Below are 16112 nucleotides of genomic sequence, written 5' to 3'. Positions count from 1 at the left end.
TGTTAGTGTGGCAGCAAGTGCAGTGTACTTGTCACGTCTCCAGTACAACACTGCTAAATGCAGTCTTCACCTTAAAGGCAATCCTGGCCCGTCTTTGTGATAGTAGGCATGTCTACACATGTCTGTACAGCAACGGTGCTATGGTGCTGTGTTTTAGTATTGCCTTTTGGAAGTACTAAAGCATGGCGCAGTACAGGTGGTTACTGTGCTATGTGCACAGTGCACGGTTAGATTTTGTTGCCATTGCGGCATACTATACCCAGGGAGCACACTGCTATGGCTGTAGTGCACCATATGGTGACATAGTGCATCAGTACATCCCCAAAGGGTGATGTGTCGATGCATTCAGTGTGCATTATTTTTGCTACATAATGTCAAAGACAGTTCACTGTGGGACAAGCTTTCAGATTATGTGTTCAGATGCTCAGCTTTTACGAAATCATAAATATGATTCAGATAATTATGCTCCCTGTGAAGAAGATGATCATTGTAGTTTCAGCAAAGTACATGACTAGGGAACCTATGTGTTTTGAGATTAAATAGAGGTGATCTGAATAAAGAAAATCTGGTTGTTTCTAGCTCCTACTCATTGGCTGAATTACTAGCTGCATGTTTCAGAAGCCTAGCTCTGCAAATCTCTTCCCACTCTGAGACTTGAAGATACAATGTGATGAAAGTTTTTTCAAACAGCCAAAAGATTAACTGAAATTTCTATGGATCCCTGGTTTAGAAATGTCCCAAACTTAACTCACACATTGCTGAGTGCTGCCAATGCCTTTTCAGAGTTCCATGTAAATTCCTCTTAATTATAAAATAAGATGTTGCAGAAATCACCACCTACAGTATGGAACTGGTGAGAAAGTAATGGAAAAGGATTTGAACAATGCTGGAACTGCACCCATCCCTTTAGATATGGAAGCATATGAACATAAAACATGGACATAAAAGAAGCTGACTTAAGCAGGTGTGTTGGGGCAGTGAATCTCTGAAACCCATCACGGAAGGAAAAACCACAGCACAACAGTCTTACTGAAGGATTTACTCTGCACTGTTGAAAGAACAGCTCCTTCTATATCTTTTGACCATACCCATTTCTTAACAAATGGGATTACTGCAAGCAGGCAGGAGCTAATGCTTGAAAAGAAATGGAGACTCAGCTTGAAGGTTGTCTTTCCTGTACATAGTTGAGCTTAACTACATACTACCAGTTAGACCATCTAGGCAACTAGAGGAGTTCAGCGCCAGAGTAGTCTACAAGCACCTTTCTTGAGAGCTGTTTTAAGAGGAAGTATATAATATAAGCAGAACATGATAGGAATTACAACATTTATTTCTGGATTGTACAAACACTTAACTGAATGAGAAAAGGTGAGAACTCAGCATTTTAATTTTCAGGCAAACTACCAAAACAAGAGATGAGTCTGCATTTACAGTGAATGTATAAATCTAGCATAACTGCCTCAAGAGAGAATCTTCTTACTTGAATATGCAGTACTAATTGCAGTTTGTTCTATGTGCACAGATGTGCATTCCTCTTGTATCTCATTTTACAGTTTCAGCATAGGTGTCCTATTCAGGCTAGTTAGTGTGCTAAAATGGGTGCATAAGCACACAAAATATTTGTTTTCTGATTTAAGGGACCTATCCTGTATCTTTCAATGTCAAATGGAGCCTTTCCACTGAATTCAATAAGAACAGGCTCAGTCTCATACAACTGTTATACTTGGATTGTAGATTTTTTCTTTAGTTAAAAACATTATTTTCAATGAACTGTAGTAAAACATTGAGCATCTTCAGTAATCATTTGTTTAAAAAATGAGTAAGTCTTGTCCACACAAGTTAACAATAAATGTAACAAATAAAGGAAATAATAGACTGTGAAAGGAACAGAACTTCTAGAGTACAGGGCACTTTGATGCATCCACTCTACGTGCTTAACACGTCTCTCTCAGTTGCTCTTTTCCCTCTTTTTCATTACATTAAAATAGTTCAGAACATCTAGAGTCATCTTGTCAGCCAAAGTCAGATATTCAGTTTCAGGAGGAAATTCTGTAGTAACTGTTGCATTGTCTGTACCTGAAGATGGAAGTGCCTCATCTGCTGGGATTTCCTGCCCTCCAGCGGGATCTGCTTTGTTGACATCAGTGATCATTTCAGCACTGTGGACAGAGGAAAGATGGTTTCTACAGCTGCATGCCTGTATCAGAGCACATTGTGTGGCAGCATCGATTTTTTCTGCTCCTACAGTAAAGGTCTCTGTTTGCGACCAGGCATCATGTCTCTCGTTGTGATTAAAAGCCTCCTTCTTAAGTACTATGTGTGATGAGCTGTACTGAGGTAGAGCAGCTGGCCCTTTATTGTCCTCCTGTGTAGCTTGTAAAATAGCCTCTTCCTGTTGAGGAATTCTGGCTGCTTTGACAGCCAAACTATTGCCTGGAAGGAAAGGCATGCTGTCTGTATGAGAGCTGCACTCTGGGCCTTTGCTTGTTGAAGCAGCACTTGGATTGGCTTTGTTTCTGTGAAAAGAGTTCTCATAAAGACATTTCTTCTTTTCAGCTCGTTCCTCCTCTTCTGACTGTTGAAGCAGATTAGTGATACTTACAGGTGCCCATAAGTCCAGTAACTCCATAATGGAACAAGAGATAAGCAACATGAAAAGTCCAAACCTGCCCCCTTTTTATTCAAGAACAGTTAAAAACACTGGGGCCAAATTCTGCTTACTTACCAGCAAATAATGTAATGCATGGCATAGCACCAAGCTGATAGTACCAGCATTCCTTATGGTCCAATATTCCTATAAAGCTTTAAAATGACAATTTTTTTTCTGCTGCTCACACATGCAAAGTTTTTAGACAAGTCAAATAATAAAACAAGATTAGGCAGCAAGCTCTTCTCCATGTGCTCTGGCATCCAGGCTTCATGTTGATGAGTTCTGTCAAATCCATACATTATATAAACATTAATAAATAATACAGGTAAGAAGGTGTTGCTTACCATCTCAGAACCAGTGCTGACACAACTCTCTGTTAGCTTGGGAGAATAACAGGGGGACTGACTGCTCAAGGAGGATTCAGTATCTGAAAATAAAATCCAAAACACACGTCTCTCACCAGTAAAACTTCTTTTGAAAATGCTGACCACTTTCAATAGCTATCTAAAGAGCTAAGGACTAGATGGTTCATTGTAGCAAAGAGCTCGTTCTCCTCCCTCAGACTAAAGAATCAAGGTAGAATCAATGGGATTATTCTCATGTTTTAAAGTCTCCTCTGTGCTATTAAAGTGCAACCCTGTGACGGGAGCTTGGCAGAGTTGCATTGTAAAAACTAAGCTCCAAGGGAGTCCTGACTCTTTCAGAACTCCCTGCAATGCATGGGAATTGTGCTGTCTGCTGTACCTTGTAATGGAGTGCAGGAAAGTTCCTGTTTGCAATGGATGGGATATAGAGCAGGTTGTTGGGCTTCCTTCCACAATATTCAGAGTATCTTGTGATGCATTAAGTATATAGAGAGAGTATGTTCTTGGCTCTAGGAAGTGCAGCAAATACATCTGAAACCTACTGCTACAGTGGAACCAAAGAATATGCAACTCCCACCATCCCATGCACTTGTTATTCACGGCACCATCTAGCTGTAAGACAGTAAACAGACTAGTAAGAAATGCTCATCAAATTTCCAATGCAGGGATTACTTCATGTAATCATGTCCTTACAAAATATTTTCAAGCCAATTGTCATCCAAAGGAACAAGAAATATAAAGCAAAAGAAAGACATACTTGGTGCCATCACCTCCCTGACATTAGAAGATTGTGCTGCAGTGTTCAGGTATTTCTAAACTGCTTGGTAAAAAGAGTCCTTATGATTGCCATTATTCTCAGATTTTTTTTGAGTGACTATGTGATCCCATGCTAGCCAGGAGAGTGGAAGTGGCACAGTGAAAAACATTGCAGATGAATCAGATGATTAATCACCAGTGGGATGGTATAACTGCTGAATCTTTTTTAATAAAAGCAACCACAAGTATGACATAGTTCTGTGATAACATTCAGATTTTTTGGTTCAGTGTTGGATGAGTCAAATATACCATATTAGTAGCTGAAAAACAGGAGGCAATCACTATGTGACTGTAGCAGTAACTGTATCAGTTTTACGCAGAGCAGATCTATTTTCTGATCTAACAAAGATGTCCCGTGTACTTACCTTTTTGTATCTCTCCAGACTTTGAACTCATTTCCAAATTACCATTTTCCTCATCTGTTGTTGGAACCTTTTTTTTATTTAAAGAAAATGAAGACATTAATACATTTTGTAGTGTCAATAATTGTCCTTTTTTCATTATGGTCCTTTCTGGAATAAAAATATTTAAAAAGCCCACAAAGACTCAGCCATGCCCATGACTAGAGCAGCAGTTTGGATGAAGTGGGAAAGGTAAAGAGTTCTAGGTAGAATTACACAGAGGAGGTACCTGAAGTGCACAAGTTTTATTAGACTTGCAAAACCCATGAAGACATTGCATATTCTTGGGTGACATCTACTGGCACATTATCTATATAGCTATTTAGATGCATAGAGATAAAGAGGTTTTTTCATGCAACCTCTGCCCCTAAATTGCTGCTGGTCCCTGCCCACTGGAGGCATGGCACAGAATTTGACTGTATGTCCAGTGCCAGCATCCTGTAGTATATAGTACAGATAAATAAAAGCTGATAATTGTTTTTACCATTTCAAATCCAAAGGCTTTTGAGTACCTCCAATCTGATTCTTCCAGAAGATGGCAGTCACTAAAGAATGCAAATAAATAAGGTCATATAATTAGTGATTCAATGCTGCAGTTTTCAACCTGTTTGCTTCCCAAATTTGAAAGCACAGCTACCGTTAATCTTACAGTATAATTTAGTTTTATACTTCTTACAGTACTGTTATCTGTAAATTCATTCTCACTCCTCCCTAACTACAAAATACCTTCTGCTACTAATGTAGCTTGGACTTGTTTTTTAATTCTGAGCATTTCATGCCTCAAGTTTGGTTTTGTAAACATTGCTTCCATGGACAGTTATCTTATTAAAGCTTACTGAGGCCAACACTACTTTGTGAAAGGAAAAGACAGAATAGTTAGGAGAGAAGATTGTACAACTTGAGCAACTTGGAAGTAACTTCTAACTAGGACAAGAATACAGACTGTAAACACATGCCAAAAATTGTATTTCATGTATTTGCATTTAATGTGTGACATTAACATGAATAAGAAAGAATTAAGAAAGAAAACGCACTTAGCTTAGGATCAAATATGGCCCCAGCATAAAGAAGTATAAATTACTCTGTAATTTATGTTTTAGTCAAAGGGAAAGAGTGATTCAGTTTACAAACCATTTTTATGCCAGTGATGGCTGCCTGTTTTCCCTAAACACTCCACACACCATCTGTATTTAACTTGTCATTTTTAAAAGCACTTTGTATTACATTTGCTACAAAAGACAGGATCTAGAAACTAAATCTATATAATAGAGCTAAGTGTATGTTCAGAAATAACCAGAATATTTCATTTTTGCTCGGCATATCTACATGTGCAGTTAATGTGGCTAAATAAACTGGACTGGAGTTTACTGCTTCCAGGTGAAGCATCTGCATGGGTGCTCAGAACCACAGTATGTTGAGCCAAGGCAACGCAGCCCCGGCTGGCAGAGAGCACAGGGGGTCAGCCTGCCAGCCTGGGGATGCTCTGACATGATTCAATGTGCTGCAGTGGGACTGGCTAGCACACGAAGGTGCATCAGTGCAGAGCTAGCCGGCAGGCAGTCCCAGCAGTAAGGCACCCTTGTGCCCCAGCCAACCCTGTCAGCATCTACATGTGCATTGCAGCAGAGTAAATAACTCTGCCATAGGGTGTTTATTACAGCACTTTAGGTATTGAGCTTCTGCTGTTCTCTGAAGATAACTGTTTGCTCAATGCAAACAAGCTATTATCTGCTCCTGCACTGCCAAATGGTGGGGCACTGTAATAGCATCTACTGCAGCAACTATCCTGGGATAACTAGTCATCTGTCCACTTTGTATCTCGATGTAAATTACATCAGTATAAAAAGTAATGTAAATTATACTAATGCTAATATGTTCTCCAAACTGCAGTCAGGCTCCTGCTGGTTCCCTCTCTTTGGCCCATTAAATGTTACACTCTTTTTTGCCACCCAACATGGTGTCAACAGGAGGAACTGAAAGTGCTCAACACCTGTCTTACAAAGCCTGTGGGTGGTATGTTAACACCCCTGCTTTAGGGTAAGGTGGGAGCTGGGCACATTCCACTCCTCTTGTTGACACCATGCCAGCTTACAAAAAAAGAATATAGCATTCATTGGGCTAGAAAGAGGGAACCTGACTCTGCATCCCAGAGATTAGGGCACTCACTTGGGAAGCAGAGACCTAGGTTCCAGCCTTTGTTCTGTATGTATTTTATCCAGCAAGTGTTCAATATAGAATTCACAGACAGCCCTTAGGTATCAGACCCAGACCTCCCCTCTTCCAGCTAAGTACTCTAATCACTGGAGCTCCTTCTTTCTCTGACCCCAGAAATCTTGAACCCTTTTTTGCAAAGTGACATGGGTAGAAGGGACATTTTTCCACTGTACATCTGTCTTTTACCCTGGCAGGGGAAACACCATGTATCTGGGTCCATGAAGGCAGTTTTCCTTAAGCACCTGGGGGATAACTGTTCTTCTGGTGTGGGTTAGGTATTAGGGCTTAAAGCCCTAATTTGTTTTATGGATCTGGACCTGTGCTACTTCATACACATTAAGCAAAGTTGTGACCCACTGATGTCAATGACAGTTTTGTCACTGACTTTGGGGCCAGGATTTCATCATTACGTGTGGTATTCACAGATACAGCTTTTTAATATTTAGTAATTGCTTTAGAAACTCACTTCTGGTTCATTGAATAGCTCTGCATGGTTCCCTCAAAGTTAATCTCTTCAGCAGAGTGATTTGTAAATAACCCTTAAAAACAAAAATTAGAGCTTAAATTTAAAATAGAGCATTTTAGGAAAGCACATTTTTCCATCATGATTTTGATTAAAATTATTAATTCACAGAATGATTATATCATTAAACCTGGGAAAAATAGTGACAATCCTTAGTTATGTGACATTTTTCACACTGTGACACAATTCCTCTGGCTCTCTGAAACCATGTTCCCCTACGTGATAGGAGTAAAGCTAGATAATCCCCGGCATTCTTGATACTTACCTAATCTTTCATACTTTGCAGGATTTTCTTGTATTTCAGACAGTGTGAAGTAATATTGTCCCTCAAGGTATTCTTTCATGTAGCTTTTATTAGGTCTTTCCTTTTGTTTGCGGCTAGTTTTCGAATTATTGTTCCTTTGAAAGAAATTCTGTTCTGGGACTGTGAAAATTCCCTTAAGGCATCTGCCTACAGTACGTCTTTCAGCACAGTCAGTCTTGTGATAAACCTCTTTAAAGTCATAAAGGCTACCTCTGTTAAACGTTTGATTTGTATTATCATGATCTGTAAATAATTGGCTCATACTGCTTTGGTTAACAAAAGAACTGCAATGCTTTTTGGAGGGAGTATTATGAATCAGCTTGCTCTCATCTTCGAACAATGCTAGAATGGAATGACTTCTTTCATCTTGGTTGGTATTTGGTATTGCTGTTTCTTCCACAATATCAAACAATGATTCTTTTATTCTGTTGCTGCTTATAGAATCATTACCGGTAATTACAGCTGGAGATTTACCAGCTGAGTTCATATATCCTGGACTTTATGAAGAAGAAAAAAGGCAATCAGTGCAGAAATACACACAACAATAAATGCTCACACATCAAATTATTAATTTTAAATTTCATATGTAAGAATCTCAAAATTCCTTTACTAAGTGGTCCTCAAACTTACTTCTACCTAAAAAGTATGTCGTTTTAATTGAAAAAAATCCTGAATTGTATTTGTTCTTTTATGGCAAAATAAGAACACAGAATTTAGACTTGCTGCTTAAAAAAGAATACAAATTCTATTTTTTGCCCTGTCCAAACATAATAGGATGTATGAGCTATCTTTTTGCATACAGAGAAGGGAATAACCAAATCAGCCACAGTATGTCACTGCTGCTCCACTCAGCTGAGCTCAGGTGGTCCCACGCAAGGAACAACTGCAAGACAAACTTCTTCAGTTCTTAAAAAAGGATAGTTTGCATTTGTAGACTGCAATTCAACCCTCCATGAAGAACTCCTCTACAGAACTCGGTACCATCTAATTTCCTGCAGAGGGGGGAATTTCAACTCCCAGTTAAAATAACAGTAACTTTAACAGTAACAATAAACCCAGTAACTTTCTATGCTACTAACAATGAGTGAAATTAGCATAGAAATTTCATGCTAAAATATTTGAGAGGACAAATCACATGTGATAATCAAGATCGCATAAACATTTTCATTCACATCTACTGCATTTACTTTCTTGAATTTTAATAAAATATTCATCTTGCAGAGGAATGTATCAGGTCTGATCCCCTCTTGCTAGTTTACTTCTGGGGATAACTGAGCAAAAAAATGATCTGTTTCTGAAGATCTGTGGTGGGGTGGGGAATTGTCAGGGAGAAAAAAGGTTTTTGCCTACTATAAGATTAATCAGCCCTCTTATTGAGTAGGTACCATTGTGGGGAAAGAAGTGTAAAGGCATGTAAAAGGGTTTTGAAGGAAAAGGGTCAGGAAACTCAATAAATTTGATAGAGATTCTGGGAGAAACTGATTCCCTTTCCTCATGTAAACAGCAGCAAAAGACTGTTTTAGGTTTTAAAACAGTAAATGCACAAGAGGAAATAAACTTTTCCCCCAGAAACTCAAGGATGCACACATTCCCCATAAGGAATGTTACAGGGATAATGGAGCACTACAATACTGGAGGTACAATGCAGGATCTTTATTTCTATACTTCCCCATCTCTCTTTGTTACTCTAGCCATCTTTTTTTAGCTGCTTCTCATGTTGTCAACTTCCTTTTTTTCTGAGCAGTGAATTGTTTCCCCCTTCACTTTTGCACAGTTCAGAGAAACTGCACTGTGTCTGAAATGGCTTGTGGTTGTGCTCTGTATAGTTACCCTGAGAGCTTTACTGCTTCATCAAATGGACTTTTAAAATACTAGGTAAAAAGAACTGCTAGATGAGGCTGCACATGACTATTGCGGTCAAAGCCATGTGCCATTTTTATATTACATGCAAGTTTTAGGGTTGCTATTTAATAAGCTGCTGCGTGATCACAGCTTGCAGATAAATGGAAGTCCAGTACAATACTCCAAATATGTATTAAAATGGATTATATTACATTCTTAATATTAAAAACTATAATGTCATACTTTTGTATTGTACTTTAAAAAGACACGTTCTCTACCCAGCAGACTGGCAATCTAAAACAAGATACATTCTGGAACAAGAGTTCAAGTAAAGAAAGTTGTAGGAGTTATTTGCATAAGGATAAGGGAAGAAGGAGTTAAAGAAATGTTTTTAGCCAAAAAGAAGCTAGCAATTCATGATCAGGTGCAAGCTAAGAGCAGGACAAAAAGACAAAAGAGGATCAGAGACAGAAGAGGAAAAGGGAAGAGCACTGGAATAATGGAAGCACTGAGAAATGAAAAGAGAGATGTAGGTGAGTTAATATAATAAAGGGCTTTGAAGGTGAGGATGAGGAGATAATTCAAGGATGAGCACAAGAAGGTGATTAATATCAGCCCTGCGCAGGCTGATATGCCCTGGGTCCCGCACACCCCTAGGGATGGTTCTGGTGGGAGTACAGGGAAAAGCGAGAAACAGGGAAAAGTTTGTTCATAACGTGAGGGTTAGCAGATCAGCCCAGCTATCATGCAGTAGTACTACTAGTTTCTATGCATGAGACTTGTTTCCCTTATTTCCAGACCCAGCAGGCTAAGTGCACCAGTAGCAACAAAACACTTTTACTAAGAAGTTAGATTTTGGATTTATATACAATGGTTTGGATATAGATGATCCTGCCTTAGGCAGGGTGTTGAATTAGATGACCTATGGAGGTCCCTTCCAGCCCTACTTCTCTATGATGATCTGTTCCGTAGTATTTATTATTTTTATTTTACTTAAATGTCACTGTCAATTCTCTTTTTTTTTAATTGAAAAAAGCTCTGCCTACCTATGCAAATGACTAAACAATGCTCCTGGTACTGTTGTAGCTGACTCTTTGAAAATGCATTGGCTGTTTTTGGAATTTGAAATCCAAGGGTCTTGACAAGTAATATTTCCAGGCTGAGAAAATGGTAGAAACTGCCAAATAATAAACATATATAATTGTTTAATTATTTGTAATGCTTAAAATAGCAATTGCTTAATGCAATATAGATATATTAATCACTTACATTTGTTTATATATTTTGCATTAAAATTCGATGAGAATAGAATAATTAAAAAATCTACACACACAATGTGGTATAATTATGCTGCACAGTGGGAAAGAATTGAATAATTCTATTTATTTTAATTAATTCATGATGGAGTAAAACATTCATTGAAATCTCTAGTACCACTCATAAAGGACGAAATCCTCCCTGCATTATTCATGTAAGCAGCCTGATTGACTTTAATGCAGCTCATAATGTCAGTACTGGTTGTCAGCCAGCCAGTCTATCTAGGACCCACTGCTACCAGATTAACAAAGGAGCCACATAAAACACTTCTGGAACTAGCATTGATCATTTTGTCACCAAAATTTGGGAAGGGCAGCATACAAATCAACTAAATACATAAGCAAATGAAACACATATTAATCTTTTTAATTTCATGGAGAATTATCAATTTTTCAAAAAAAATTAAAGCCCCCTTTATAATTGTTACTACTTCTTCACATTTCTTAAAACCTAAAATTATCAAAAAATAAAGTAAAAAAGTCAGATAACCTAGAGAAGGCCACCTGTCAATAAATGTCTTAAAATGACATAGGAAAATATTACCTTGAGTTCAAAGGTATCCTCTTAATCACAAGTTCTCAGCTTTCCCACAAACTGAGCACAATGTAATGGAGAGGGATTATTTGGAGGAGTGGTTCTCTATCATAGGGCAGTATGTTGTTTGTGAATGGTGTGTAAAATAGGGAACTGTTTTTTATGATTTCTCATAATAGGGAGCACCTGATGAAATGACCAGGAGGAGGAAAATTTAGAATAAAAATAGGGAAGTATTTTTATTCAGTGCATAATTAATACAGGTTGTTGTGGAAACCAGAAGAATAAAAGAGTTCAAAAAAGGTTTTGATACGTTTCTGAAGGACAGGTCCACCCAGGATGTAACCTTCTCCCTGTCTATGAAAGGGGATGGGTTACACTATACCTGTTTCTTATATTCTTTATACCCTGTTTCTTATCTGTTTTATAGCATCTGTTACTTGCCACTATCAGGGACTGGATACTTGATGGACATTTGGTTTTACCCAGTAGGGCAATCCTTATGCTCCTGAGGTACCAACAGGTGAGATGCAATGCTTGATATAGAGAGAGCTTATGGGAACTGGCTACTTCCTCCAAATGTTGTTACAGCATTAATCAGCATTATGTCAGGATCTAGTCCCAGAACCACAACCCAGGGGCTCAGGGACCGAGCACCAGCTCACCCCTCCATCAGTCCACCAAGGAAGACAAAGCCGAAAGGAACGGGCCCTGATGGGGAAAGGCCTTCTACCTCTGGCTCCAGATTGGGTCAGACTTCCTGTTTCTTGGGGAAGTTGTCCAAGTAACAAGGCTCCTGCTGTCCTTTCCTTTGCACTCTGACTCAAGATCTGATCACTCACTGCCAACCCCACTGAGACTTCAGCTTCTGTCTCCCTCATGTCTTGGATTGTTGGAGCTTAGTTCTCATGGTATCTGATCCAACTTGCTCCCTGACCTTGCTCTTCTAGCATTTCTGTGCTGACTTGGGCTCTGATCCTAGCTACTCCTCAGACTTCTGCTAATGGCTTGACCACCTACGCCTTGGTACATGATCCATCATGTTATGACACCATGCTGCTCCACGCTCATTACTTCTGAAATGGGAAATAATATAGATGGCTTAGTGAGGTGCTGCAGACACAAAGATTAGCTCTTCTGAGAGTCAGAATTAATTAGTCTGGGCACAGCACTGTGCTAATACATCTGTGCCGCTTCCCATTCAGGAGGCACGGCATGCAGGGCTAGCTCAGCAACTCTGCATAGCACTGTCTTGCACCGGCATTGTGGTCCGCTAAGGTGGGTAAACTGCTGTTTCTTGTTTTGGGCTGGACTACTAGTTCTACAGGCTGTGTAGATTACTTCATAGTTATTAAGGTGGGTTATGGGGCCAAAAAATTAAGAACCCCTAATTTAAGAGGATGTTTTATGATCACAGATATAGTTGTACTGATCACCTCCCATATAATCTGTAATCACCCAGTTACAGCAATTGCTTATGAGGGGAAGCGATATTAGGAAAATATTTAATGTATTTTAATTATCTTTAATTCAGGGCAGCAACTGGTAATTAAGAGTAAAGGTAGTGCTAGTCCAGCCTCAAAAGACACCAACGAAATGTTATTGTTTTGTATTCATTAATAAAAGACTCCGACAAAGAAGAAGCTTATTCATATTAATAATCATAATTTCACTAGACCTTCTCTAAAAGAAATACACTTTTAACATAATTCTTCTGAAACATAAATATCTTTATCAAACCTGTTTGTTCTGTGTCTCTTCATAAGCCAATCCCCAAGTATTGCTTACTAGATTTGTACTGAAATTTTGTTCTGGAAACTGTTTACATTTAGAAGACCAAGGAACAGAAGAGGACTGTGGACAGGAGCTATAATCTGCTGTTGCTGCTGCTGCTGCTCCATTGTACTGAGGTTCTGTACTCCAGTCTATGCAAGTTGATTCCATAGCTTGAGATAACTATTGTAAAGTACAGTAGAAGATGCATATTATTTATCTAAACTGTTGTGGTTAATCCTATGTTTTATAAAAAGACAAGGACAGTTCTGTGCTTTTATATTCTGTGTTTACATATCTCATTACACACACACCCCTAGAGAAAATATTCTACTTATTTTCTCTAGGGGTAAAATTCTACCATATTTTACCTGAGCACTTATATTCACTTTTAGCATATGCATTAATTCTATCTTAAATGAAGGTAGACTTAGGTGTATGCTTAACTTCATGTATGTACACAAGTACTTCACTGAACTGGGGTTTGAATTAAGAAAATAGAAGATATTTCACATTGGTGTTGTGAGGCTTCTGTACATTATGAAAGTAGGATTCCGCGAAGGCGCACTTCAGCGCACAATGGAAAATTGGAGGCAGATCAGGGGAAGTGTCACAGGGTGTGAAACTCCACAGATCTGGTGGCCTTTTCACAATCTAAGGGGCACAGTGTGGCAATGTCTGCTATTTAAGGCCCCTGCCACATTATACATATATTATGCAATTAACTGGTTCATTGTGAAATAAATTTAGACTGGCCACACATGCAAAGTAAATATGCAATAAAAATGTTAATTTGGCTATAAAAAGAACCACCTAGATGTCTAGTGCTTGAAAATGTGTAACAACTGAGCTCCAGGAGGGGAAGAGACACACAGGTGAAAACCCACTGCGCCCCCACTTTGCCAAAGCCGCCCAGCAACCCTCCAACAGTTACGGAGCCCCCCCACCAAACCCCCAGCACAGCTGGAGGTAAGTGGGGCCCATGGTGAGAGGGGGTTAACCCCTAGAGAATGGGAGGAGGTGGCTGAGTGGGAGCCGAGCCAGGTCTCGCCTCACCCAGGCCCCTACTTCACCCAGACCCACAGAGAGCCACAAAAACAGGCTGTGCAAACAGGTGCGCTTGTCTGCTGGTGTGTGAGCACAGAGTTACTGCAGAGCTTGTGCAGGAGGGCTAGTGGGAGGGCCCAAGGCCGTGCCTGTGAGCCCCCTAGGGTAGGTAGACTTAGGCCTAGCCTGCCTATCAGCGGCATGCCACGGATGGGCACTCACCGCACCCCCAGGGTCCCCTCAGAGACGGCCACCCAGACAGAGCCCATGATTCTGGTCTCCATGCAGACAGCCCCTGGCTCTCAGCTGCGGGGGCTGCCTGTCCCTTTTTCAGGCTCTGGGGCCCAGAAGCATGGCCACCTTCCTTTGTAGGGTCTTCTCCCTTTTGGGGTCTCTGGCATGCCAGCTGGAGGAGCTCCAGGCCACAGTCCAGAGACTGTGTGCCCTCAGGGACTGCAAGCAGGAGATAGACTCCTCCTGCCAGGCCATTCTCCCCCGGGAGGTGGAGGGTAGACCACGGTCTCCCTCCAGGACAAGGGAGGACTCCAGGACCTCCCGTTCTGTCCAGTCAGGGGCATGGACCAAGGTGATCAAGGGTTCTAAGGCCCACTGCACCAAGGCCCCTGCCCTGCCGGAGCTTAGCAACTGGTACGAACTTATTGCAGCCCCAGCTGAGCCTCCTGAGTTGCCAACCCCTGCAGGCAACACAGGCTCAACTGCAGATACTGCCCCCACTCTCTCCAAGACAAAACATAAAGTGTTTGTTGTGGGAGACTCCATCCTGAGCGGGACTGAGGAGGTAGTCTGCCACCCTGACCCCTTAGCCTGGGAAGTCTGCTGCTTCCCTGGGCCCCACATCCAAGACATTGTGGAGAAGATCCCTAAGCTCCTCCAGCCCACTGACCACTAGCCCATGCTCCTTATCCATGTGGGCACCAGTGACACAGCTTGGAGCACTCCCAGCTGGGTCATGAGGTGCTAGAGGGATTTGGGAGTGGGGCTAAAGGGTCTGGGGGCAGAGGTGGTGTTCGCTTTGATCCTCCCAGTCTCAGGGTATGGGCTGAGAGGGGAGAGGAGGATCCAGGTAATTAACCAAAGACTGCGGCCTGGTGTCATCGGGAAGGCTTTGGCTTCCATGACCATAGCCTGCTCTTTGGTGAGAGAGGCAGTGAGTTGCTGGGAAGAGATGGCTTTCACCTCTCTCCACTGGGGAGGAGGCTCTTCTCAGCCAGACTGGCTGACCTGCTCCACTGGGCTTGAAACTAAGCCCACTAGGAGACGGGGGGACTACTGCCACTGCTGGCCCACTGAGCAACCACTGCAAAGCCAGCAGGCCAAGGCACTTTAGGGAGCTCACCCCTGCCCCAGCCCTGGTACAATCTGTGGGCAAGGCAAGAGCCCCCAAGTGGACACTTGCCTGGCTGTACACAAATGCCAGGAGCTTGGGGAATAAGCAGGAAAAGCTCATCCTTCTGCTCAATGCAAATAATTATGATGTCATAGGGATAACGGAGACCTGGTGGGACTCCACCTGTTACTGGACCATGGGTATAGATGGCTATATCCTGTACAGCAGAGCTCAAGTAGATAAAAGGGGTGGGGGTGTAGCTCTCTATGTTAAGGAAAGCTATGTGTCACTGCAAGCTGATGGTGGCAACCAGGGTGGAAGACGGGAGACCCTCTGGGTTAAAATCCATGGGGAACACAGCACAGGGGATACAACGGTGGAAGTCTACTACAGACCTCCCACCCAAAGTCAAGAGCTTGACCAGGAGTTTGCCTGGGAACTGGCTGAGGCCGCATGCTCCAGGACCACGGTTGTCATGGGTGACTTCAATTACCCAGACATCTTGTGGGAGGATCACTTAGCAAAATCCAAGCAGTCACAAAGCTTCCTATTGTGTGTGGATGACCTCTACCTGACTCAAGAAGTCTATGGGTCAACGAGAGGTAAAGCGCTGCTTGACCTGGTACTGGCTACTGGGGATGACCTAATCGGCAACCCAGCGATCGATGAGAAGCTGGGTGGCAGCGACCATGAGCTGAACACCTTCACCATCTGCCAAAAAACTGGCAAGTTAAGTCAGCAACACGGAAGTCCTTGACTTCAGGAAAGCTGACTTTGACAAGCTCAGGAGGCTTGTCAGTCAGGCCCTAAGGGACCATGACTCCAGGGGGAGGGGAGTTCAAGAAGAGTGGTTGCTCCTCAAGGGAGGGATCCTCAATGCACAAGCTAATTCTATTCCATCTCGGAGGAAAGGCAGCAAAAGGGCACAGCAGCCCCCTGGCTCTCCAGGGATCTAGCAGACCTCCTGAGGCTAAAAAG

At 41.6% G+C, this 16112-nt stretch overlaps 1 protein-coding gene across 1 annotated transcript in view; it reads right to left on the bottom strand.

Annotated features, from left to right (window-relative positions):
- Positions 1 to 1381: 1381 nt before the first annotated feature.
- Positions 1382 to 16112, bottom strand: part of CUNH12orf40 (chromosome unknown C12orf40 homolog) — a 31792-nt gene continuing 17061 nt past the window's right edge. The window contains exons 6-12 of the mRNA XM_019543964.1: positions 10860 to 10882; positions 7235 to 7770; positions 6913 to 6985; positions 4717 to 4777; positions 4197 to 4263; positions 2995 to 3077; positions 1382 to 2575 (exon numbers count right to left, since the gene is read on the bottom strand). Of these exons, the coding sequence (XP_019399509.1) occupies positions 1949 to 2575; positions 2995 to 3077; positions 4197 to 4263; positions 4717 to 4777; positions 6913 to 6985; positions 7235 to 7770; positions 10860 to 10882 (1470 nt within the window). The 3' untranslated portion in view covers positions 1382 to 1948. The remainder of the gene's footprint in view (positions 2576 to 2994; positions 3078 to 4196; positions 4264 to 4716; positions 4778 to 6912; positions 6986 to 7234; positions 7771 to 10859; positions 10883 to 16112) is intronic.

The sequence above is a fragment of the Crocodylus porosus genome, unplaced genomic scaffold (assembly GCF_001723895.1).
Source record: "Crocodylus porosus isolate Cpor-Errol unplaced genomic scaffold, CroPor_comp1, whole genome shotgun sequence".
In the NCBI taxonomy this organism is placed as follows: domain Eukaryota; kingdom Metazoa; phylum Chordata; order Crocodylia; family Crocodylidae; genus Crocodylus; species Crocodylus porosus.
Note: the sequence above shows the minus strand (reverse complement) of the source record. Positions and strands in the feature narration are given on the sequence as shown.